The 27,073-nt window shown below is 40.9% G+C and overlaps 1 protein-coding gene across 1 annotated transcript; it reads left to right on the top strand.

The window, feature by feature from the left end:
• The first annotated feature begins 575 nt into the window (after window positions 1-575).
• Window positions 576-15,078, top strand: LOC117774873 (forkhead box protein O1-A-like). The gene is made up of 4 exons (XM_034607552.1): window positions 576-1,356; window positions 12,790-12,981; window positions 13,077-14,311; window positions 14,397-15,078. The coding sequence occupies exons 1-3, from the start codon at window positions 730-732 to the stop codon at window positions 14,262-14,264; spliced, it is 2,007 nt and encodes a 668-aa protein (XP_034463443.1). The 5' UTR covers window positions 576-729; the 3' UTR covers window positions 14,265-14,311; window positions 14,397-15,078.
• The last annotated feature ends 11,995 nt before the right edge of the window (window positions 15,079-27,073 follow it).

Below are 27,073 nucleotides of genomic sequence, written 5' to 3'. Positions count from 1 at the left end.
TTGTTTATACCCTTTTCACGGAAGCCATTTTCAACATGAGTCAGGTAAACACCTTATTGGGCATGAATAGTAACACTTGTTTTTTTACCTGCTATTTCCTGTTAAAATGGCTGCTGTGAAAACACATTTTATAATCATTAGTCACTGTTTAAACATAGGCTATTAGATAAAACCTAAATTAAGTACATTTGATTGAAAGTTCTATAGAAACAAATTGCTTGTGTGACGCGTATAGTTATTAAATGAGGGTGAATTCATTAAAAGGTTCAGTGTGTATTACGTTTGAAAAATGTATCACCATTTACTTCAATGTATTGGATTTGGCTGCAACACTGGTTACCCCCTGAGTCTCCAAAAGAGTTTCGTGGACTCAAACACTTCACTCACCCCTCCATCGGCTCAGTGGTGAGAAGATAATGAGTGCATTTTCATTTTGGGGGGAACTATCCCTTTAAGGCATGGCTTGCGAAGCGCTTGAATGCGCCGTGAACTTGTGGAAGGCAGACGTCTGAGCCTGTGGGTGGGCCGTGAAGGCAGCACCACACTCAGAACTACATGTAAACTGTGGTCGGTCACAACCAGTCAATGTGGGATGGTGTGAACTTCAGAGAGGAGCCTGAACTCAACACTTCTCTGACTTTATAGTCCCACTGCTCTGACAGTCACTGCTGTCTGTGCTTCCTCCTCGTAAACTCATTTACAGTCATACTTATATATTTATGTGAGTGTATGGGTGACAGTGACATGGCTGAGATACCGCCACCTCCACCGCAGACGCAGCCGGTGGAAATAGACCCGGACTTCGAGCCTCTCTCTCGGCCGCGGTCGTGCACCTGGCCGCTGCCCCGGCCGGAGCTCCTGGACCCGGCCGGCTCCAACACGTCCTCCCCGGCACCGTCGGTGCAGCAGGAGTCCGGAGGAAACCCCGACTTCATCAGCAGCCTCGGCTTGTTGGAGGAGGACTATGAGGAGTACGAGGAGCAGAAACCGCCGGTGAAGCCCTGCACTGATTTTCACTGTCGGGACAGAAACTGTGTGCAACTGCATCACCAGCACCGCCATCACCTCCAGCAGCAGCAGCAGGTCCCGGGTCCGCAGCCGCCGCCGCCGCCGCCGCAACAGGTGCCTCCTCCCCCGGGAGTCTCACCTGTGGGCGGCTCCGCTCAGAGGAAGAGCGGCCTCAGCTCGTCCCGGAGAAACGCGTGGGGCAACATGTCGTACGCTGACCTGATCACCAAGGCCATAGACAACTCTCCGGAGAAGAGGCTGACCCTGTCCCAGATCTACGAGTGGATGGTGAAGAGCGTCCCGTACTTCAAGGATAAAGGAGACAGCAACAGCTCCGCCGGCTGGAAGGTGAGTGTCTGGCTCCATGAACCTGAGATGCTCCGGTGGTGGTTTCTCTTGTCATAGGTTCTAATGTTCACTTTTTAAAATTAAATTTAAAATCTAATAAAGCAGTGTAATGTGTCACAGAATCCAATATGCATTCTAATATATTTAATTAATGTTACTGTTAATTAAGCACTGTTTAAAAAAAAAGTAAATAAATATTACCTGGCATGTGTAGGCCTGCAGTGTCGATGTGGAACGTTTGGTAACTTCTGGGGAGAAACCTCCTTATAAGGGTGTGTCTCCCCAAAAGTGTAATTATAACAAAAAATTTTAATGAAATAAATTCAAATGCAGATTGGATTCTGTGATGCATAACACTGCCGGATAATCGGCATCGTTACATAAGCAAGTAAGAAAAAGACACAGCCGACAAGTGAACTTTAACAAACAAATATTCAAAATAGATAAATCATGTCTGAGAAAGGAGTGGGAACAAGTGACTACATATCAAGTCCTATCCCCTTGTTTCATATTTAGCGAGACCATTTGTGATTTTGGGTTTTCTTAACTCCCTTTAACTCTCAACACACCAGTCAACTTATAAATAAAGACACAACCCGAAAGTTGGGGCTCTTGTGCAAAAATGAGCTCATGTTAGATTTTGCAATAAATGACTCAGTTGCTGGATTGCCCCATCCCCGTCTCAAAAGACTGGTTTTCTCAATGTGCAGAAAGCAGAAAAAGTGCAGAAACCGAAAGGCAAACATGTCATTGGCTGATCTTCATCAGATTCACCTTCTACACTTTCTGCACATTATTGTGAGCAGACACAGCAAAGTTCTATGAAAGCTGCATGGGATTTTGTGCATCAAGTATCATGCAGATTTTATGTGTCAGTAGCCCTACTTCCAAAAAGAAAAAAATTCAACAATAGAATCAGCTCCATCCTACTCTTAGTGCCGAGTACTCCAATGGGAAATATGTGGATTAATAGGCCCTTTTTTATGTCATATCACAGGTGTTAATAAAAACATCAATGATGGCTGAAATCCAGTGGTTCTGTTATCAGTAACATCCATGTGTTTCCTTCTCCACGGTCAGTGAAGTGGTCCCATTTTACAGAGAGAGAGGGAGCAAGCATCAGCACTTTTAATGCATCTATATGTTAACCTGTTGTGGCAGTAAGGGCTGCCTGCTTAATAGCAATAGCAATTACTCCCAACTCTTTATGTGTATATGCAGCATGGATGAGTACTTGGTTTTGCACAGAGATTCATTAAAAAGGTGTCGTTCTATTCAAAATCAACCTTTCACCTCCACCAGAATAGGACTGATTAAACTTTTCTCCAATCATCAATCTGCAGATACCATTTTTCATACTGGTTTCTGCAGTTCTAACCTGCAAGTATATATTGAGCACACACTCATTAACGATTATGGTCAAACATAAAAATAACGATACTATTATTCCCGTTTACTCATCTCCGAGAGAGGGTATACTATTTTTTCTTGTGTATTAAGGTTAAAAAAAGAAAGAACCATGACAGAGTTTCAGTTCTTAAATCTGACTGCTGAACGTTGGCGTGTCTGTAACCTTTTGAAGTTTTGGAGCGGTTTCCTCTGTCAGTGGTAGCACACGCCTCTCTGCTGTGTCAGTGAGGAAACACTCTTCAGCTGTAAACCAGCTCAGCACCAGGCGGAGTGCATTGAATGTTAACATCCTGGACATATTTTTGAAGCACACTGCAAAAATAACGGTTGGCAAGATGTTTAGTGTAGAATACTGAGGGTTATAGGTCCAGTCTTTCCTTTTTATTTTACACCTGTCAAGTAGCTGATGAGATTCAAGGTTTGACTTGACTGTGCGGTGGTTCAAAGCCAGAGATGCAGATCAGCAAAGATTTCAGTTGCTTCTCCTAATCCTGCACAAACTCAAATGAGAAGAGTCTTTCCAGCAACACAACACACTGACTCATGGTTTATGCAGCATTTCCACAGTCATGGAAAACCTGGTGAAGTCCCGCGATTTGAAAGTTGGCCTGGAAATATTTAGCTTGGAAAAGTTGGAAAAGCCCGGATCCAGGCCGTGTTATTGTCTCATATGATGAGGTGAAAGTAGCTGTGAAGGACACAAATTAACTCAGGACAGAAGCAAAGTCACCGATGTCAAATAAAACCTACGCACAAAACAAAATGGGAGTGCGATTCGTACTTCAGCTTGCAGCCCTTCCTGTCACCCCTGCATCCTTGTGAAACGTCATTTTGAAGTTATGTCAGGAAATGCCTCTGTGAACCTCAGTCATATATAGTTTCCACTGTTTGATACCTCCGTCTAAAAGTTTGACTCATGCCCCGCTGCTAAACCTCCCTTTCCTCCTTTTCTTAGTCTTTCTGCAATTCACTTTCTTGAATGTAGGTGCGCTGGCTGGTGGGAATGCAGACAGATTGTTTTTTTTTTTAGTGTGCAGTAAACTGTTCTGTGATAACCTGACAATAACAGGAGGTGACACAAACAGCTCAATCAGTGTTGGGGAGTGTGTCGGAGGGGAAGGGGCTGGGAGAAGGGGACGCTGGGAACAACGTCAAACATCCTCCATTCCTGAGCCGTGCGCTCATATCTTTGTGTTCCTGTCTTCTAGAGTTTCCTCAGCGGATGCTCCGGCTCGGAGAAAGGGATCACTGCTCTTTATCCCATCACTTCCTCTTGTGCCCTCTCTCAGGCCTTAATGCTGAAGGTGTATATGTTTGTTCAAGTGAAACTCAGAGAGTCTGCAGAATTACAGGCCAGTAGCACCAACCTCTGTAAACCCTGGGGCGGATACTTGCAGCTCTTTGATTCACATGCATATCTGATGTTGCTTGAAAACTTTGGTTTGTTCAGTTGGAAGCCCTGAGCTTGACTTTCTCCTGCAGAGAACCTCTGAGGTGATGGTAGATCTTATACATAACTTCATAAATAAACAACTACATGTTAGCAATCATAATCATCTTACTTGCCAAATTTATAGAATACAACTTTGGAAAAAACAATATCACTCTTAATTTAGTCTGTGTTTTCGAATGGATGTTTGGTCCACTTTCTTTTCTCTGACACACCTCTCACTTTATAGATGTGTTATGGATCCTTTTGTCCTAATTTATTGTTAAAATAATCTAGAGACCATCTACACAAGTAGGTGTCGGAGGAAACGGGTATTCTGCAGATGTTCAGTGGCTTCAAAGTAACACAGGATGGTATGTTGAGCACATACCACAGGCCCACATCAGTGTGAACCCAGCTCATGTCACTACACTACACATTGAGTGTATGTCTGTGAGTGTATGAAATTTGATTGAATTTAAAGGGACAGTTGGGCCTTAGGTAACTTTCTAGTTTTATTCATGCAAACACCTTCTTCGTGAAAAACAGCCGCTGCAGCTTGTTTATCTTTTAATATTAAACCAACACATCTCTACTTCAACCTCTGCATTCCTAAATGTTGGCATGCTCGCCTCGCCTTGGAACCACCGGCTAATAGTTATTTTTACACTTTCCTGTTAAAAAAACACGACAGTCCCCCCACAATGAACTGTGATGCATTTCCTGGCGAGTGGATGGAAAACAGTGCCATGTGTTAACATCCCCCGCCCTGCAAAACATGAGGGTCAGGGCTGGAAAAAGAGAAGTTACAGACAGGAGGGACCATATACGGACCATTTTGTTTGTGCATTTAATCTACATAAGTCACTTTTATTCCATTTCAGCTTTCCCACCACTTGGTTAAATAAATCACCTCCCTGCTTTTTTATGTTTTATGTATGTATTGACCTTAGAATCCACATGCATGCGAGTGTGGAGCCCGATTGTAACAAGGGACAGAGATAAGCCCGAGACCTCATGCTGGGTGGAGGGCATTGAGTCTGAACCTCAGTGATTATACAGCTTCACTTAGAAAACTGAACGTGGGTGGAGGCCAGGACGGGGACGATGCTGGTGCCACTACAGCTTCCTGTCTTCCTCGTGTCATGGAGCTATTTGTTTTCCCTCCAAAAGCTGTGTCGTGGCTGAGTGATCACAATGCGTTGGCCGCAAGACAGGGCCCCCCGCCAACTGGGAGGACTGGTTCCCCTGGGATATTCATGTGTGCATGGGTGGCAGTTTGCAGCACATTAGCTACTTTAACGTGTTACTGGTAGTGACACTGTTTTTCTCAGTGAACTGTGACCTTATGTAATGGAACAGGAAGTGGCACCTCTCACATTAACTGGCAGTGAGGTTTTGAGGTAATTTTCCCCAAAGCAAGTGTTTAAGCAACCTCCTTGAACTTTTCAAAGGTTATGAAGTGAGTAAAAACAATTATTATAGTGCAACGCAACCCGAAGGCAGTTTGGGTATCTGGCATCCAGCATGGCTGTCATAGAATCCCCTACTATACAAATCAGTGGCCTGTTGATTGTCATATCTGGTGTCTGATGTTTGCACAAGTGGAAATGTGTGACAGACAACACTGACAGTATTTATTCAGGATGAGTTGAGCTGCATGCTCGGTGGAAAAGTTAAGTCTCCAACCTTTCGAACGACATCCCCTGGATCAAATTACAACTGATGAAAGTGGAACTGCAAAGTTGACAAAATGCAAATTGTCCTGCAGACCAGGTTGAGTGGAAGTTACATAAAATTCCACTGTAAGGTTAAACTACTGTTTGTAGATGATATCGTCCCGATCAAAAAAAATATGGCTCATTGAATTTGATCCAATTGTCAAAAGAGAGCATACATGGCCAATACTTACTTATGAGTAAATCTAGTATAAGTACTCTGCACATTAAAGTAAACATGACCTCTCGTTTAATACCACTGCCATATTAGTAACTAGAAGACTGACTCCCTTGGATTCCCTATTTTGCTAATTTTAAATCATTGAGGCTTGTATATTTCCAAAATGTTCCTAGACAACTTAGTTTGAAGTATTTAATGTCATCTCAATGTAGTCTGAATAAAAAGTCTGGTCGGCAATAGAAACACTGCTGCACATGTGCAATGGGCTGTAAGACATGGCTGCAATTCTTTCTTTGGGGCTTTGAGCATGTTGTCGAGGTTTTATAATACAAAGATGAGTGTCGACACTCACATCAGCCTCAATAGGCAGGAGAATGACTATGCATATAGCACATGTGCTTAGTAATTGTTCGTATTCCAATGTGGCAAACTTAGGTTATGAATGTGCTCAATATTATGCCAACTAAACAGCATGTTTACATACTGACATTGGCAGCCTGATGCTAGTATGGCTGTAGGCAATTCAAAATGTTCCATAAAATCTGAATAGAAAGGGAAATCTTAAAAATGTTGTATTTTATATTTTAGAATAAATGTTTGAACTGAATCACATTTCAGCAACTTTTTAATTATTTGTTTATGAATTCGGGCCTGAAAAGATACAACTGTTGCTGAGGGAGGCAAGAAGATAAAAAAATTAAAAAACAGAATAACTGCCAGCTATTTGTCTTGGGATCACAAGGTTAAAAAGGGAGGCCTGCCCTGAACTTAAGAGGCCCACTGAATGCTTCAAGTAACCCCATGAAGAAAGGGAGGCTTGGGGCAGGGGCTTTCAAAGTGGAGCGACCATGGCTGGAGGGAAGGAGGGGAGCAGTCAGCTGACTGACTGGCGGTGGGCTGAGGCCTGTGTATACAGTCTGCTGTCTACACATGTGTGAGTCTGTGGAATCTTTGGCATGTGGGCTTCTACATTGTCCTCCTGTGCAGGATAATAATCCCCCTCTATATTATGTTCACAAAGAGAAACCGGCCTCTGAGCCATTATTCAAAATATCAAGGACATGGGTGGCGAGGGAGGTGAAGAAATATGGTGTAAAGAAAGAGAGGAAAGGGTCAGAAGTGAGTGAGATTAGTGTCCAATCCGGTAAAAACAAGTTGGCCTTTCTACCCTGTAAAGTGTGCAAGTTGTGAAAGATTAAGTTTCTACTCACCCTGGTATTTCGGAAAACATTGTGTGTACTATTTTTTGTCATCAATAGTAAATCACGTGTGGATGTTTTTCTGCTGTCTGTCATTCTCATTTGCCCCCTCCATGTTTATCTAAAGCTGAGCTCCCCAACACAAAGCTCTCCTGTTCCTGTTACGGTCCCACTTTGAAGCCACTGCAGAAGTAGGTCACTTAGTTTGATGCTCAGTGTTAATGAAGGAGCCCGCATTGTCCCTGGAGCTATGAAGAGGGGGACATGGTGTCCACACTGAGCTGCAGGGCTCTTCTTCTCCCGGCTCGCCTTTTTCATTTTTTCTACCAAACCCTGTAACCCTGTCCGCTCGGGCTCATTGGGACAGAGGCGAGAAGGGTGGGGGTGGGCGGTGGGTGGTGCACAGGAAGACACAGTCAGGAAGTGGCTTGTGCTTTTATTGTAATCTCTGCAAATACTACGCTCTTTTATTCTCTTTATCACACCTCATATCTGACTGTTCTGTCACGGGGGTTTTTTTCATTTCATGACCTTTTACTTTTTCTAATTTAGCAGCTGGGAACTAAAGCAACTGGTATCGTGTTAATATCCTTTACATAACAAGTTTTTGTTTTACACGTGGAAAGAGTTTAGTCAATGCAATCCAGTGAAACACACATATCACGAATACGCACTATTACTGTGATACTAATTGCAGACGCATCATCCAACAGTAATAGGACAATGTGAGCTACAATCAGTCAGTTAACAGAAGTCGATTTATTTCCTCCGACGGTCAAGGATCCAGCCGACATGCAGACATAGTCTATAAACTAGTCAAGAAGACGTTGTGGTTACTGTCAAATTAGCATACTTCCTGTTAATGTTTTGATTTTGATTTGGCCTGCGTACAACTGTATCACGTTCTCCGTCGGTCTCTGCAACTTTGGTTTCTTCAAAGGTCTTGCCTCAAGAGTGGTTTAACCCATTGCTGAAGTTGATGAGATTAGAAGCAGCAGAATAAAAAGTGTTCTATGACACAATCGCTGCAGAATAAATGAAATAATAGAACACATAGCTTAAACAAAGACCATATAATAATTATAGCAACCATGAAAAAAAGACTCACAGAGATGCTGCACCCATGATACATGTAGTTTAAAATATTCAATATCTGTTGCACTGTTAAAATCAAATCAAATCAAAAAGTTTAAAGCACAGCAGAATTCTATTGATTGATCAAATTAATAAATATTATAACTTGCCAATTATAGGGAGGGATGAAGGCCAGTGAAATATTTTTTTCCATAGGCGTATTCCTGAATGTACTTAGGCTATTATTGTTGTTGCACAATTTTTTTAAATTGTGTTTTACTTTTAATTATAACAATCTGTATCTGAATTTTATAAGTATACATGTGGTTTCAATGTATTTCCCATGCATTAGCATCAGGCTAAGCTTTGATGTGCCATGCTGTGACCTTTGATGGATAAAAAACAAAAAAACAATAGTGCAGGTTCTGACCCCACCCCCAACCAACCTGTCAAGTTGATTCCAAATTGGATTAAAACTGCCTGAGTTTTCGCTGTGACAGTCAGACCAACGCCACCAATTACAACACACCCGCCTGCTAACGTGCAGAAAGAAAGAAAAGTTTAACTCATGAACACTATATCGCACCGTTATGGGGTTTTGTGGCCACAGCCGTATTTAGTCTGGTATTACCTGCTGGTAGTTTATGGTGGCTAATGTTAAGTAAATGAGTTTGCCGACTTCTTTGCTTGAGATACTGTTCCACGTGTTACAATGTCTTCTTCTCATTTTATTTTTGTGATAAAACCATTGAGATGTTAATATGCGACATGCTAAAACATTGCGTTGCAGTAGCACAAGTATATAAATGTTGTAACATGAGCAAACAGTAACACGAGAAGCATCTTAAGTTTGCACCTTGAGTGTACTGAAATGATCAAACCTGTGGTTGTAATGCTTAGAATTTTAGCTTTTTAAAATAATTATGTAAATTTCGCTCGAAAAGTGACAGTCTCGATTATTTCTATTATATTTGTATCTGCGTGTGGTAAATGCAAATTTGAGGTCAAGTATTTTTTCCTCCTGTCTTTCATCACTAACTAAACATTAGACCTGCCCATTGATATCAAACCAAGGTTCCTGATTTGAGAAGCAGCTGCTCTCCAGCAGTCGGCCTCCTGGGGGATCCTGTGTCCTGTCTGTGGTTTTGTCTGATGCTGAGGGTGTAATTGTTTGGACCAAATGCGAATGAGGCCACTTTCACTGCAGCTGCACCTGTGCCCCGCAACTGGGCCTTGTTTGTTTACTTATGCTGCGACCGTTACTGCGAGCCTCATGCTTCACTACACAAGACACAGCAGCTGTGTCGATTGTTTTGAAGTCCGGTAGGAGGAGTCGCTTCATGCTGCAGCAGTTCTTCTTCATGATGATTATGGCCGCAGATGATTAATAGATCATTGGATACATGGGAGGATTCTCTAACTGAAGCATGTATGTGAGCTGGGTTGCAGCCGGTGGGCTCACAGGAGCACATGTCTGCATAGGGAGACGATATAGGGAGACGCATTTACAGCATGCTGCCCAACATATACTGTGGACTAACTGGAAATAGATTTAGTCACAAGCAAAAAAAACTTCCCCATGTCAGTTGTCCTTGCACCAGATGACCTACAGCAGGGACATTAAAACCCACAACCTTTGCGTTTGTGTCAGCTGCATTGACATTATGGGAAAAAAATATTTCCAATGGGGAAAGTAAGCAAAATATACACATGGAACATATATGCACATAGGATTTATTAAAGGCTATAGTTGCACAAATCTAAAACAATTCTTTGGATAGTGCAAAGCTGGGCAAACTTTAAGTGCACAAAAATCAGTTGTCTCCAACACTAAGCAAAATGTTCTGTCCTCAGGCCAAGAGCAGCAAAGAGCAAGAGCAAATCTGCATCACATTACAATACTTCGTCATGACATAAACAGTTTGTAATGCATCTTAACTCTTGTGCAAGCTTGTGTTGGATCCCTCGCCCCCTAACTACTCAATAGACCTTCTCTCTTAAACATGTATGTCGCAGACAGCCCTCCATAAGCTGAGCATGGGAACGACCCTGGTTGCCAAGAGAGGTCAATCCGTATGATCTTCTGTGGATTTCTTAATGGCCCACATTCAGATGAGCTGTCATGCAGCTACAGGTGCACATATTTTACTACTTCAAAGTCTGTTAAAAGTAAAGAGCCATAACAACACATCCTATAAAGAAGTTTAGCAACAATGAAACATATAGGGCACCTTGGGTCAGGCTTTCAGAGGAGTAATGTGTGAATGGGGCACCTCATGAATTAAGAGGCAGGGGATGTCTTTTGTTCTCTTTGGGTGAGGTGAGGTCTGTCTCAGACGAGGATTATCCCAGGCCAAGTAGAGAATGCCCCTTCCCAGTGCCCAGCCATCCAGTCCAGGATCTATTGTGGGCACTCATCAGAGCCTCTATACATTTGCATATCACCCGCGTGTGAGCAAGACTTGTCATATGGTCTGTAGGACAAAAGTTAGTCTACAGAGCCTGAGTCTGTGCAGCTCACTGCTCAGATATCAGCTCCTCCACTAATGACTCATTTCCTGTCTTCAGGTACAGATTGTGATCATAGTAAAAGAGAGAAAAGGTGGAGAAAAGGTTGCGAAGTAAATGAACACAAGTCAGAGGGAGCATTGCATTTTGTGGCCAGGCAGTGTGTGTGCATATGTGTGTAAATGTGTGTTAGCTCCACCTCGAGTTACTCCAGCAGCTTCTCCTCCTTCCTGTGTTCCTGCTCCATCCAACCTGTTTGCATGTCTCTGTCAGCGCGGGCTGAGGAGCTCGTGTTCAGCACACAGTGAACTCATTGACCCCAGCTCTGCCGGCAAAAACATCTCACTCTGCCACCCTCCCCATCCTCAGTTCGAACTCTGTAACCTCATTCGCGCACAGCTCTGTGCTTCAGGATCAGACTTCAGAAGACGAGAGTTGATGTTTAACTTTAGGATAATTGGTTTGTAATAAGGATGAACTTGATCCACTTCTTTTTGGACTGACATCCAAATATTTTACTTCTGGTCTTGCTTATGCAGTTAGCTAAAATGCTTTATTTTGAAATGTACTTTACAGAACCATTCTCAATATGACAGTTCTTTTACAAGTGGTTGTTTTTTCAATTAGAAAGTAATATTAATGTTCTTAAATGAAACAATTCAGCAATAAATTCGAATTAGCATGATAATTCAATTGAAAACGAGTCGAAATTCTGTGAATAAGTTGTGCTGAATGGATCTGTCGCCGAACCCCAACCCAAGAGCAGCATTTCAGAGAACCACTCAGACAATCTGTCTGTTGTTTTCAATGTGACTGTCTCTATCTCCATACTTTGTACATCCCTGTTGAATCCTGCGGTTGGGGACATCTGGCTTCACTAACTGCAGGGAGCTGCTTTTGGGTTCACATGGGTATTGAGGGGAAATTCCCTGCTAGTTCATCTTGTGCTGCGCTTAGTTTCTTTTTATATTGTACCCACCACGCAGCACAGCTCTGAGTAGCATATTAGGACGATTTTGTCCAGAGAGACCAAAGCAGTACAGTATACGTCTCTGTCCTGTGTCTTACTGTTTTTCTTCCTGTGAGAAGTACCGCAGGAGTTGCCTTTTTTCGGGTTCGTAACATAGCATTAGAGACAGCGGACTGAATGAGGCTTTAGGTGTATACTTGTTCACACAAGGACAAATGTGACCACATACAAAAAAAACTGAGGCAGTTGGGTAAAGCCAAAAAAATACAGTCTGAATTAGCTCTTTCAGTAGCGTAGTTGTAAAACTAGATGCCTGGGGTTTAAGACAAAACACAAGCAAGGTTGGATTTTCCAACAGCTGTGGTGATTCGGATCTATTTTCTCTGTAATGTGTCTTTTAAAATCACACTCTTGTTTTATCTGTGTTGGGGTTTTTTCAGTTCACTGGAGCAGTGGGAGGGTGGGACGTGGCTGTGCAGATAAAACTCGGAAATCACAGGAAACATATGAATACTGCATACTGAGAGGGGTGGGGAGGGATCACCAATAAAAACACAGCTAAAGTCAAACCACATAGACCTAAAACTTAAAATACTTCAATGAACGCTACAGCAGTACGATGGAGACGCGGTAATAAAAAAAACATGTGATGGAAAGAATTTTTTTACAGTCATATAGGACAAACAAACTAGATAAGCATTTTGGGTATTACACCTGACTGACAGTTGAGGATTGTTGTGCAAGAATATCGGTATTTATTTGAATGACATGAGTTTAAAACCTTTAATCAACGTTTAATGTTTTCATGTATTGACCAACTTGTGGACCAGTGCCATTAAAAGCTATGTTTGGAAAACAAAACTAGATTTTCTTAATGCCTCTAGCTGAATTGAAGCCTGGACAGAACTTTGATGTCAGACAACTTTCACTCTTTTCTCGTCCAGAACTCCATCAGACACAACCTGTCGCTGCACAGCCGGTTTATGCGCATACAGAACGAGGGGACAGGAAAAAGCTCCTGGTGGATGCTGAATCCAGAGGGAGGAAAAAGTGGAAAGTCACCTCGACGCAGAGCGGCCTCTATGGACAACAACAGTAAGCTGGCCAAGAGCAGAGGAAGGGCGACAAAGAAAAAGGTACAATTCATTTATAATGTGTCTATCATCACCGTTCTGCTGAAGTGTATAATACCCTTGTCATTGTGAGGTCTTTCATGTTTTTCTGTGTCCAGATGGCTCTACAAGAAGGGGTTGAAGGAGGAGCTGGTAGCCCTGGTTCCCAGTACTCAAACTGGCTTGGGAGCCCAAACTCCCACAGCAACGAGGACTTTGAACCCTGGAGCTCCTTTAGGACGCGCACCAGCTCTGATGCCAGCACTCTGAGCGGTCACCATTCGCCCTTTCCCCCTGAGCAGGATGACCTGGGGGAGTCTGACGGCCACATGATTTATTCTGGAGCAGTGGGGCCCAAGATGACCTCCACTCTGCCCAGCCTGTCTGAGGTGGCTGGAACTTTGGGCCAACATGACTCAGAGATCGTCATGGAGAGTCTGTTGGATAACCTACAACTGCTGTCTCCTAAAATCCCAACGCTGGGTTCTGACTCCCCACATTCCTCAAATGCTGCCATGCTTCAGAGTAGCCCTTACAGCTCATCTGGCTTGACCCAGCACTCACAACAGGACTACCGAAAGTGCATGTACGGCCCAGGGGGGATGAACTCCTTCTCCCCTACTCCCATGCAAACTCTACCAGAGACCAAGCCAGGCTTTGGGGCTTATGAGAACCAGTATATCTGCTCTGCTGGTCTCCTTAAAGATTTGCTGACATCAGATGCAGACGCCAGTAGGGACATGATGGCCTCTAGGGATACACTGGTGTCTCAGGTCGAGATGGGAGGCTGCCTAATGGCCACTTACAGCAGCCAGAGCCATGTGGGCCGTCACAGTGGAGTAAAAATGATGAATCTTCCGCAGAGGCACCCGGTTCCTCGTGTAAATCCACAAGCTATACATAACCAGGGACCTTCAAACTCACGAGACTTGAATAGCTGTAACATGATCCCACTGACTACCCTGACTAGTCCTTCAGGGGCCCCTCATCAAATGACCAACCTGAGGACATGCATGCAGCTGCCCCGGGGACACCCAGCACACGCCCACAATGTCTCAGTGAACTATAGCAGAAGCAACGGCTACAGGGAACTTAACTTGGTTCACCCGCACGGACATCATCAGGAGCGGCTTCCCAGTGACCTGGACAACATGTCCATCGAGAGATTGGAATGTGACATGGAGTCTGTCCTCCATGACACGCTCATGGACGGCGGTGCGTTGGACTTTAACTTTGACCCTGCAGCTGGGCATCATGGGTTTCCCCAAAGAGTAAAGACCACCACACACAGCTGGGTGTCAGGCTAGGATACATGATGGGTCACAAAAAGGGGAAACTGACAATGAGTCTGGCAGTAAGTACAACTAATTCAACTTTCAACAAATCCAATTTTATTTGAATGTCTCTTATCAATGAACATTTTCCATTTCCCATCACAGGTTATCTCAGCATCATGCTCACAACCATACAGGGACTGGAACATGTAAATCCAAAGAAGCTGCATCCATCTCTCCCCACAGAGCATCTGACACAGTTCTTTTACAAACGTTTGCAGTTGTAGCTCCATGTATAACAGTGGATGTTATTACTTTTCACTATAGATGATCATCATCATTCAGATTCAGATACAGAATTAAAACATAATTGTTGTTATTCATAACAGCACTGAACATCTCAAGAAAAAAACTGAATGACAGACAAGCCTTTATTTTGCAAACTAGTCTTGTTTACATGCCTGTGAATAACTGGAAATATGTAATATTTGTTTATTTTTGATTTGTGGTATATTGAAATGTGCCTGACAAAAAAACATAGAGCATGCATTTCTCAATATAAATGATTTTGGGCCAGTCTGGTACCATTTAATGAAAGGGGCCAGTACTGGATGCCAGCTTGAAATTCATTGTTTTGAAGATGTCACTGAAATCATATTATTAATGTTGAATTGAATTGAATATCCAAAAACCTGCCAAACCGGATGTTCTCCATGGTCTGATCAGTGTAAAGATTTTCAGATAAAGGTAGCATCCAGCCCTCAATGGCAAATGACTACTCAGATGTTTACCCTAGTGAGATCATTTGGCTTAAATGTTAGATAAACCAGTGTATCATCTGCATAGAGATTCATGTTAATATAGAAGGTGAATAAAATAATCCAGAAGAAATGTGACAGAAGGATATGTACAGGAAGGACATCCCATAGCAGATTAATATCAAATTGTCCTCAGGCTTAAATTATAGATAAACCAGGGTATCCTCTGCATAGTGATTCACATCAACATTATTTAAATCTTAATTTTATAATAAACTCAGAGGAAATGCACTGTGACAAAAGGATACATTCAAGAGGAGATATCTAAACAACACCTCACAGCAGATTAATATCACATGTCATGGTACAGTGCTGGCAAATTAAGGGCTATAGTCAAATAATCAGCTATATCTGCTCACCAGAGATCATGAGTCAAACTGCATCTCTGACTGAATTAAATTCATCAATCATATACTGAATGAAGATATTTATTTAAATGTTTTTTGTTGGATTTGTTGCAGCTCTTTACTTGTAAAAAGATGTGTGCCTGTGCTGTGTACAATGTATATACTTATTTGAGTTACATGATGTTTTTGTCCTGTATTTTTATTGTATATGAAACTAATACATATGAAGGAATTTACAGCTACACAGTTGCCTTCCAAAAACTCTGGACTGAAAATGCATATCAAACATCCAAAGCTCCTATAAAAGCTCCCTGTTCCAATATTTCCATGCTGTTATCAAGAGCTGTTTAAAGAATGTGAGTGTTGGGGAATATGATCAATGAGATTAACGAGCGTCTGCATGTTAAGTTTTGCTCTATTAGACTCCTTGATTATGAATGTTGCTGTCAGGGGAAAACCTCCCACTTCTCTACAATCACACAAACCTCCGTAGGAAATTCTATCCTGTTTGAATCTATAAAAACATTTCAAAACTGCTTTGGTTAATCTCAAATTACATGGCGATCAATTAAAGCGGTTTCCATCACTTTCTGATAAATGGACCTTCTGGGAATGTTGGGGATTTCCAACCGACTTCAGAGTTGCTCTTTACTCCACCAAACATATTTCAAGGAAAGTGTTCCAGTTCATTGTGCCTACATGGTCTCACAGACCTATAATGTTGTACATATTATTTTCTGTAGCACATTTTTGTATATGAAGATTTGAAATGATGTTTTACTCTTTTTGTATGGCTGTATTAAGAATGGTTGTTTACAAATCTCAGTCCAACCTATATCAACAAATATATGAACACTCATACCTCAAAATATTGTACCTCTGAAGTGTTGAAGGGATTTTTCCTACCATTTTTCTCAGTGATGTATTGGATTCATCTTCATATTTGTACATATTTTTTGTATTTGATTAAGGCTGAAACCAGTTATATTTGGACCTTTTCAACTGTCTTTGCCTTTCTAATGTTTGAGGATTATAGCCATTAGTCTATAGTAAATGTGATTGGACACCACAGTATAGAGAATTTAAATTAAACAAAATGTGTGAGACGTTATACATTTCAAAAGACTGTTTTTTTTGTATGTGTATCTATATGTTTAAGCCTGGTATCACAAAATATAAACGTGTGAATAATGTTCCAAGCTCTTAAGTGTGTTATTACCACTCTGCATGTCATTTCAAGCAACATCATTTATCTAGTGAATAAGTCAGAGCCCTAATTAAACCAGTGTTCAAATGACACAGTAAAGACTAAAATGTGTAGACGTCACGCCTGAAAGGTTGTCTGCGGTTTAGACGCCATGGTAACCCATTGAAAGGAAGTCAACAAACATAACTGAATTGTGTTGTGGCAAAAGAGCCAAATCATAATTATTATAATTACTGAAACCTATCAAAAATTAATATGGAAGCATTTTGATTAAGGATCAACATATTGTAGCGACCTCGCACAAATATGATTAAACTTAAAGAAATTGTTACATTTCATTATGAAAATGATATATGCATATATGAATTATATGTAATAGTTTACATAACACACCTACTTCTGTGCAAAAATCACAGTCTTATTTTGTATTTCATCCATATATTTTAGAAATCCAATACATTAATCACCATGTGATTTACAATTAAAGAAAATAAAACAGAATTAAATTGTTGTGTATTTATCATAGCAGCATTTTAAGGTAAAAATAATGCAGTGTAAAGTCAACTGATATAAATTCTTAGCTCAGTTTGAGTCTGATGGAAGATATTTACTTCCTTTTTAGTGGGTTTTTGGAAAACTGTCACTGTCACAAACAACCTCATTTAACATCGTTTGAAGTCACACACTGTGGAACTCCACCATCACAAAGTGTATTAAAACATTGAGGATGTTGTTGAGGAATGAGGCTGGTGCAGGATGAACCCCCCCCCCCCCTCATTCAGCACAGGCAGTGTGCAGCCCACCTGCTCTCATCCTTAGAGGTCATGCAGGTCACACAGTTCAGTTGCAATTCAAGGTCAATTTTACACATTAACATTACACTACAGTCTTCTGTTGTCTTTAGAAAATCTTTACACCAATGTGAGACAGTTACTGTTAAATACACTAAGTTTATCATATATCAGTGTGGGCGTCACTGAGGATGTTAAATGTCATGCTGAGAACATAAACTGTGACAAACTGACTACTTCCTTTCACCACAGGGACATTCTGGCAAAGAGAAGTTCTAGAGATTTGAGCAGGTTCTTGTTTCTTGAACTGGCAAACATCATTCACTTTCAGAGCTTGTATAAATATGTGTGTTCACAGTTCTTTCAGCAGTAAAACCAAACCATTGAGTCATGTGACTGTTATCTTAAATTAAATCTGAGTGTAAACTCGTTGGAAGGCCAATGAATGAATGAAGCGTGGTTCACATTAAATTAGCTACATTACAAAAACATGCTGTAACTCCAACACACTGACTTCAGTTACTTCCCAGGTTATCAGACCAGGGCAGGAACCAAATTAAAATGTCTTCATGACTTTTGATCACTATCAGGACTCATTTCCATCTCGTCTTATGGGGGCCTCACTCAGTCTCTGCAGGTTCTTGGCTAACTGGTGTTGAATGAGCTGTGACCTGGGTTCCTGCGGCTGGGGCCCCCACAGAGGGTGTGCACCAATACATCTAAACATTTCCTCATTAATATAAATGGAAACCATTAGAACACATTAAGGGTTTCTCAAGGACTCAGTATGTTTCAAACAAATTAGGTCACACAACATGTTGCTGTCACAGCCTCATTCTGAATCTTTGGGGTCTCTATGCAATTTTTTTTATGAAAGATGTATTCATACAGTATATAATTAGTTAATACTACATATCGTGGATAAATAGTGGGTTGCTGCTTTCGCAGCCACGGTTTGATTGCTGTGATTGATGTCCTCACACATTCCTCTCTGTCAGAGGTCTGCTGGCTAATCTGACCATTCATAGTATGAGCAGGCTACAACCCACAACTTCAGAATTACCTTTATGGCGGCAGATGTGTACAAATTGGTGGTTGATCATCTTTCGAGTTGTCAATTTGAGATTTTTGAGGATTGACTTTAAAATTGTATTGATTGCCTTAATAAAGGATAGACTTTCTGTCAAAAATGATGGATGGTAATCTCTGACCTTTGACACCCCCCCCCCCCCCCCCCCCCCCCTTGTTTTTTTGACTTTCTTTGTGGATGGACCTTGACCTAGTTTGAACTGTTTTTAGCTCTTTCGAAAAATCCCAAATGAAACCTTGAACTAGTGGGGGCCATCCTGTCTGTGGCGATAAAATGAACCTTGAGAGTCTAAGAATCAATATTTAAAATGCTGAAAAGAGCAGCTACCACCGCGATCATCCGCGAGACTCCGCTGAGAGTCATTCAAGAATCGTACTTGTGGAAGACTCATTGAGAAAGGAAGCATCGCTATTTCCGGTAGCATTGCTGCATAGCTGCAGTTACTGCTGCGTATCGCAATATTTGGATGACACCACAGGAGCAGTAAGGAGGCAGTTTTTCCATTGTTTTTTCTATTTGAAGAAGTGGTCACCAGTTACTTTAATTGTATTGTATTTGGCTGCAACACTGTTTACCTCTGAGAATCCAAAAGCGTAATTTTTCATTTTTGGCTGAACTTTCCCTTTAAATTACTTTTATTATTATTATTCATAATATTATATTATTAAAGTGCATCCTTCTGTGGTGTTTTAACCATTTATTTTCTTGTTGTGCTTTGTACTTTTTGTTGAGAAGTGCTCTATAAATTAAGTTTTATTATTATTATTGTTATCACTGTCATCAGAAGTCGATACTTGAAACATCCTTCTCGTGTTTGAACTCTATTTCCTGCTTTATTTTGACATATTACCAACATTTCCTGTAATTGCAGTTCCTGGCCTTCAGTCACTTGACAACTACTCACCTGTTACCTGAATACTTCCCGTCCCTGTGCTTCCCATAAAGAAACCCCTCATGTAGCCTGCTTTTAGCCTGATTGACATGTCTGTCCTCATGTCCTTCCTGAGTGAGGCCTTGTTGGTTTCTGGAGTTTTGCCTGCTCCTTACCTGTCACCCTGCGTATGATCATCTGGACTGTGACTGTAAGTACACAAGATGTTTGATTTATACCTAATCCCTTGTGTCCTGAGTGATCTGTGTTTGAGTCCCATCCCTACGTCAGTGTTTCAGTTGTTTACTGTATGTTCTGGCTCCTGCAAGTTTCAGAGCCTTATAATGTATTTAAAGAAAGTCACTAGAAATTTACGTTTATTTTTTCACTATGTTGACCTGTGATGTGAAACAAGCTCAGTTAGCAGGTCTTACTGAGTACAGGAAATATTCAAGTTGAGCACATACCTCAGGCCCCTTTATGAAACTGTAAAATTGTCCAGATTGGGATTTTTGTTTTGATCTGCGCCAGACTTCACACATTCATAAATGTCCTCTAAACATGCCAGGTTTTTTTTTTTTCAAGGTCAATGCATCATTCTCGGAGAAACTGAAAAATGTTGAAAAGGGGTGAAAATGAATCATTCTGGAGGTACCTCATCTGGATCAGCACAAAAATTGAATGAGCTCTTCCTTGACCCATACCACATCCTTCCGCTAAGTTTCATGGTAATCTGTTCTCTAGTTTTTGCATAATACTGTTAACAATCAGACAGAGAGATGAACACAGACCTCGTTGGGGGAAGTAGTAAGAGAGGAAGTAGATCATTACAGCATCTCAACCTTTTTATTGACACTTTGGTCTCAGTCAGACGTGAATGTAGTTCTTGACGCAGGTTAATTTTTCCTGTATGAAATATAGGCCACATCGCAGCCACAGGTGGAGTCTTGTTTGTACGGGAGCAATGTTCAGGGGAATCGGATAAAAAAGATCCAATTCATGTTGAAAATAAACTATCAATATTCACATGTTTTTACGACACACAGCAGTGCATCTCAAATCATTGCTGTGTGATATTATAAAGATGTGTGCGTTCACTCTTCTTCCATCACTGACTGTTTGACCATGATTTTTTTCTAAATTGTAACAGACCGAGCCGTCATCACGCACAATTAATCCCACCATGATGCCATTCAGTGACAATATCCTGCCAGAGTGGTGGTTGTTTTTTCCAGAGCCGTCGGGTCACCTCTCCTTCCTGACTGCTCAATATAGTGTATTAGCAGGAACTAGCTGGGGTGGCTGAGTGGGGAGGATCACTGACACTTATCTGTTTGACTCCTGCACATGTCCTCTGCTTCATTAGCCACAAAACATCACCTTTACACAGCCTGGACATAAAGTTTGAACTACTGCCTGTTCTGGGCCTTATTCCTTAAGGAAAAAAGGTGAAAGACTGAGGGAATATAACATGATCAGTGACATGCTAAGATGTCACACAAACACATATAGTTGGGGAGAACAGCTTACAGCCACTGACTGCATGGTTGGTATAGTAGCGGTATAATATTCCAACTTTATTCTCATATTATGACTTTATTCTAGAAATGTCTGTATTTTCCTCCCCTTAAGTATTACTCCATCGTAATCCTACTGTGTAACTCTAGAAAGAAAAATACATTATTAAACCACCTGAACCACATTTATTCAACAGCACTTCTCTAGTAAACTAAAATAATATGTTGTGTTGTGTTACATCTGCTGTTGCTGTGTGTTATTGTGGATTGCGTAAAGTGAAAGTGGTGACTTATTACTTAATTTCATATTTCTTTGAAAGTTTCTATGCCTAAAACTTTACAGTAAAAAGGAAAATGGTCTGTTAGTAACCCATGGCTGTAATTTATCACTAATCATTTATTCAAACATTAGTTTAAGTGAGTGAATGTTGAGGTTATTCTGCAGCACAATGAGTCCGATATGAGAGATTCGCTGTACCTCATGACACAGATTGGGTTTAAAGGTGTCCTGCTGTGCTCTTGATGCTCATAATTGACTCATAGAAAACACAGGAAAACCTCCATAACATCTGCATGGAGTGGAAGATGAATGTTTGGTAAAGGCACCACTGGCCTGAATTGGATTATTCCTGCCATGCTTGTATAAATAAGGTGGACCTTTGTTCACAAGTTTCGCCCACAGGGGGGGGCGGCGGCCTGAACAGGCGGCACCGCGAGCTGGGGTCCAGGCTAATTTATCCGTGAGGCCACGGCACAAAGCCAGGCAATTAGGTGGTTTGGGTCATTGGCGATAATGTAAGCCTTTCTAATGTAAAAGACAGCATGCACATGAGCCCCCAGCATCAGAGCAGCAATGCATCGCTGTATCTCTGAGGGAGGCCAAGATGGAGATGAATTCATGATGAGGTTAACCTGGCAGCAGCCTGCTCATCAGTGGAGTCGTATAATGTTCGAGCAGGAAACGGAGAAAATCAGGTCGGTTGTATGGGTGCAAACAACAACTGGTTACCTGGGACTCGGGGCTGGATCATGGCTCAGGGCGACTGAATCATGACAGAATCAAATCAAATGCTTTTTTTACGTGGGAAGCCAGGGAGAAGATGGTTGAAAATGGTAGATGACATTTTTGTTTGTTTGTTTTTCTCTTTAAGGGATAATCCATAATTTCAGTAAAAATCAGGTACATTTTGTAACTGATATCTAGGATTTTAGGACTGTTGGGCCTTTATGGACATATACTACTACTTAATGCTATTCTAGTTTCACACTGTTATTACTGTTGGATTATTTCCTCAAACTAAAATACAATATGGATGTGAATTGTTATAATATGCGCTAGCTCTTTTGGAACTGACAAGCCAGGCCTTTGAGGTTTTGAATGCCATATACACATTGTTTTGCAAACTTAAAAATATGATTCAATGAAGGTTTTATGGTAAAACATGAGTTTGTTATCTTGACTAAGACACGGTCAAGGAGGCCATGTTTTGGAATGGGTAAATAAGCCCACATTAATAAAAAAATAACACAACTCAGATCATTGGTACTGGGTAAAGTTAACCCAGTACCACGACTAGGGTCAAGGCAAATTCCAAGTGACTTCGATGTCAGTTTTTTCTTCTTCTTCACATCTTCAACAATAACGAGTGTCTCAGTTCTGCAGCACAGTATTTGAGAGCAGTACATGAGAGACGTCTCCTCTTGGCCCCGTTTCCCTGAACTTTTGCCCTTTTGTGTGAACAATCAATGTTTTAAAAACATAATGAAACCCACTGTTGACATTGGATCACCGTGAATGTAGTTCTTGAAATTTACATGAAATTCTTCCTTTTTTCTATGAATGTGTGTGTGTGTGTGTGTGAGAGCAAATGAAAGCCAGCGAGTGTGACTGTGTCCTTTTGGCAAACATCAAGTATGTGCTGCTCAGTATCATGTGCTGCTCGGAGGCTCCAACGCAGTTTTTCTTGCTTGATCTGGATTTCTGCTGAAAAAAAGTCTTGAGGGACTGAGACGTGCGTGATTATCATCATTACATTGCATTTCTGTAAGAGACTTTTCTCACAGCTCATAGTTAGATTTTTGTGCAGTGGTTAAAGAAGCATTTCCTGAAATAAAACGTAGCTATACAAACACTGTAACTCATGAAATTACACATACATGCATATATTAAGTACTGAATACATGGATTGATCAGTAGCGCTGCACCATGACCTATTTGCAATGTAACTTTATGTTGTGAAAAAAGTGACGTAAAAAGTATACATTGTTCCTTTGTTAAACTGTGGCAGATTTATAAGGATGCATAAAATGTAAATAGTAAAGTAAATACAGGAACCTTTATGAACTGTGTAACTTCCCATCACTGCCCAGCTGTGAACGTTGTGTTCAGTTTAAATGTTCCACTAATTCATGACAGGATGCAAAATACAAGCCTCCTGGAACTAAATAGTACTTAGTCATTATTTATATTATTGCATTGTCTGTTTTTCCATGTTAAGTCAAAATAACATGTTGGTCCTGATGCACAGTTGTATAACTTGAATTTAATCATTGTGCAAAGCAAGAGCGCCCCCTGCAGGACGAAGCCCGTAACCACCAGCACAAGGCCACAGCAGTTCGGCGTGATGCTGACATTCAGTTTAACATGGAGATGTGTTTGGTAAGAAGCTCAAGGTTTGAGAGATTTCTAAACTTCTAATTCTAAAAACTAATTAGACTCCTGCTTTAATAGTAAGTGGGACTGAATTCTATCCCATCATGCACTGGAGGTGGAAACACACTGGTCAAGTTTGACATTCAAGATATTCTTTCCATTCTTATTCCACTGTTGACAATGCTAAACATGAACATATTTATATATGTTTTACCTGCATAAAATTTAATTGCGATTTTGTTTTAACTATTTACGTGGATGTTTTTTTTTCTTGGGCATGCCCATATGTTTTGACATTCATCATTTGCCAAGGCTGCCATCTGGTGGCTGGCTGCAGTACAGGCCCAAACCCTGCCTCCTTGTTAAAAATGTCAAAATGAACTTTAAAAATAGATTTTTCTCAAAGATAGTTTCTTTCATTCAGAAAATTGGGTATGGACTTTACCCGCAGGTCCTGAAAATGGCTAATAGTTACCCCACAGACAGGAAATAAACTCTGAATGCATGCTGAGAATGAACATTGACCCAAACACAGTATTAAAGCATCTCGACTGAGAATCATTCTCTCGTGTGTGAACTAAAACTTCCTCACTGAGAAAAGCTTTCTCCATCGTCTCTGTGTCACCTTAAATGTACTTTATTATATTTTTTTAATGTATGATCTTTCACAGTTACAACAGAAAACACAGGATTCATTTTTTACTGTGCATAACCTTTATTCGTTACTATAGTTTTGCTACAGCATTTAATACTTATTTGGTAATGGAGTAAAATCAACAAAATGAGCTGACTTGTCTATTTGAAAAATATAAGAACATTTTTATTTCTAGCGCCACTATGTGGGAAAAAAACTAAAACTAAGCAGCCTCGCTTCAGAGGATGATGGCAACTTAAAGGACAATCCCAATGACGACACAATTCTAGTTCTAAATGTGACATAAAAATAGTATGAAGGCTGAATTAACTATTGAAGTAAAATAAAACATAACAAACGAAACATAAAAAGTTCAAATGGAAGCAGCTTTTAAAAAACCCCACAAGGCTACAATATTTTTTTTTATACTACACACTGTGATACTGTGAACATTAACACATGCGTACTTGTACAGGGGGAGAGTATTAGGGAGCCTAATTTGAACACACCAGTGAATATTTGCTGTGTGAAACATGAAACCTCCACCATCTCTTCTTATCATTTACTATCAATGCACTGTCCATCAGTTATTACTTGAAGTGAAACTGAGTGAGCTGTGATTTCTCTCTGAGTGTGAGGCTGCAGAGCTGAAACCTCTTCCACATCAAACAGGGAAAACAGACACATCTACATTTCTTTTTCTTCTATGGGGCAGAATAGCATTGTATTAGAAATTCTCCTCTCTAAGCTTTATGTAAATCCTTTCTTTCTTATTATTTATCTTAAACCTTAAATTGTCTTGTCATCTACCACAGTATTGTCTTTGCCATCATGAAATTACCACCACAGCATGAACGCACTGAATGAATGACCAACGATTATTGATTATTGCTGTCCAAAGGGGAAACTGGATTTATTTGAGCTGCTGTTTTATAACCAGATACCTTCTAAATACTCTTTAAAGGTACTGAGGTTGTTAGATATGCTAGCAGGAAAGGCAGTGTTTGAGCAGTTATCATTCAGAAGCCATGACATCCATCTGATTACCTGTCTGTTACGTACTGTATTGTAAGTATAGGTGAGCAAAGTGTTAACACGTACCATAAAACAATGCAAATGATATAATGTCACAAAAAGCTGCAATGTTTTCACTCTTAAGTGAATAATTTGATGGTAACAATACATCCAATCAAAGGGCCCTCCACTTTTTTCACATACGTTATATGTTACAGCAGCACCATATATATATGTTAAGGGAATATCTTCACATTATACGTCTTTATATCCAGTTTAATTAAACATATTTGTGTTCAGGACAGCAATAAGGTGCAATAAAAATCTATAAGAAGCATCATTTTCTTTTTTAAATCTAAAAGCGAAATGATTATTACAGATATAGGTCCCAATGGATCTTATTTATAAGGAAGACCTGATCGAGACAGCACTTCAAAAGACTGTAATCTGCTTTTTTAAATAGCCGTTACAACAGAAAATGAACAGTGTTCACTGCTGCATTTGTTGACTCTGCCTTTAATTTGACATCTCCATGATTTCTCCCCCTTTATAGCATTGTGAAACAATAGTGTTCAAGGTACTGTGGTGATAATGTCTATTACATAAAATCTTTCTCGCCACAAAGATACATTTCTAAACAATAGTCAAGGTTTGATTTTAATCAGTCGTATGTATTTAATAGCGCTTTCATGGCTTCTATTGTTCTGCCTAAAATTCAAATAACAGAAAACCCAAATAATAAAATCCTTCCACATGGTTTCAATCTCCGACTGTCAGAACAGTGAGAGTCAAACATGTAAAAATGTCCACTGAGTTGTTACCCTGTGAGAGTGAGAGTTCATGGACTCAGAAGACCCACAGCGACAGGAAGTGACATCACCAGGGACAAAAGCCACGGCGCAGTTTGGAACATAACACTGATGGCAGAGCAGATCGGCAGGATCCCTGCAAAAGAGCAGAACGTGAGTTTAGATGTTTGTGTCGGTGTTCAGAGGGAACAAATCGGGGGCGGATCCAGGGGTGGGGCCAGGGGGGGGATCGACGATTAGCCCCGAAGTACCTTCACTTACTGACAATACTAACCAATTAGACAATGAGTGTTTATTCTCTAAGGTTTTTTGAAGTACACAATGGCCTCATTCACTAACATGCGCAGAAATGTTCTTACTCTGCTAAGTGCGTGCCCAAAATCACCGCCGGATTCATGAAACGTGCGCAAGAGCCGATTTTGTTCTCACCACCATGCGTATGTTTGTGAATCAGAATCATTCTAAATCCACAGGTGCGTGTCCGCTCTCTGTAATTAGCATACGGCCACGCCTCTATTTCTCCATATAAGGACATCCGTTTGTCATGGAGAGAGGGGGTGTGCTGAACAGAGAAGATGGAAGTTATAAGAGAGAAAAAGAATTTCACATCAGAAATTGAAGTAATTGTGTCGGATGTGGAAGACACAAATTTCTGTAGCATGTCCTCCAGAGTGATGTTTAAAAAAATTTAACCTGGCATGCAATAACTGAGGTGGTGAATGCTGTGTCCTGCACAGAACTGATCACTAGAGCTGTGGACATTTCTCTTAGATGCATCGCGACGTAGACGTGGACTCTGCTGAATAATTAGAACACTGCTGCTTCAGGATCAGGACAGACACACTGTCCCTAGGTCAAGGCTGGCTCCTCAAGGTGACCGGGCTCTTTCGGTCAACTGCTCAAAACTTATTTTTACAGGAAAGCATTTCTAACATGCGACTTGTAATTATTTTCATTACAACACTCTTGTATAGTTCAAGTGTGATGTTCCTGATCTCCCACCCCCCACCACCATCTCTCTGTCTTTTCTACTCCCTCTATGCCACCCACCTCCACTCTTCCACATTCTCTCTGCTCACCCCAACCAGTCG

This window comes from Hippoglossus hippoglossus, chromosome 14 (assembly GCF_009819705.1).
Source record: "Hippoglossus hippoglossus isolate fHipHip1 chromosome 14, fHipHip1.pri, whole genome shotgun sequence".
Taxonomy (NCBI): domain Eukaryota; kingdom Metazoa; phylum Chordata; class Actinopteri; order Pleuronectiformes; family Pleuronectidae; genus Hippoglossus; species Hippoglossus hippoglossus.
The sequence above is the reverse complement of the archived record's forward strand: the minus strand, read 5'-3'. Positions and strand labels throughout refer to the sequence as shown.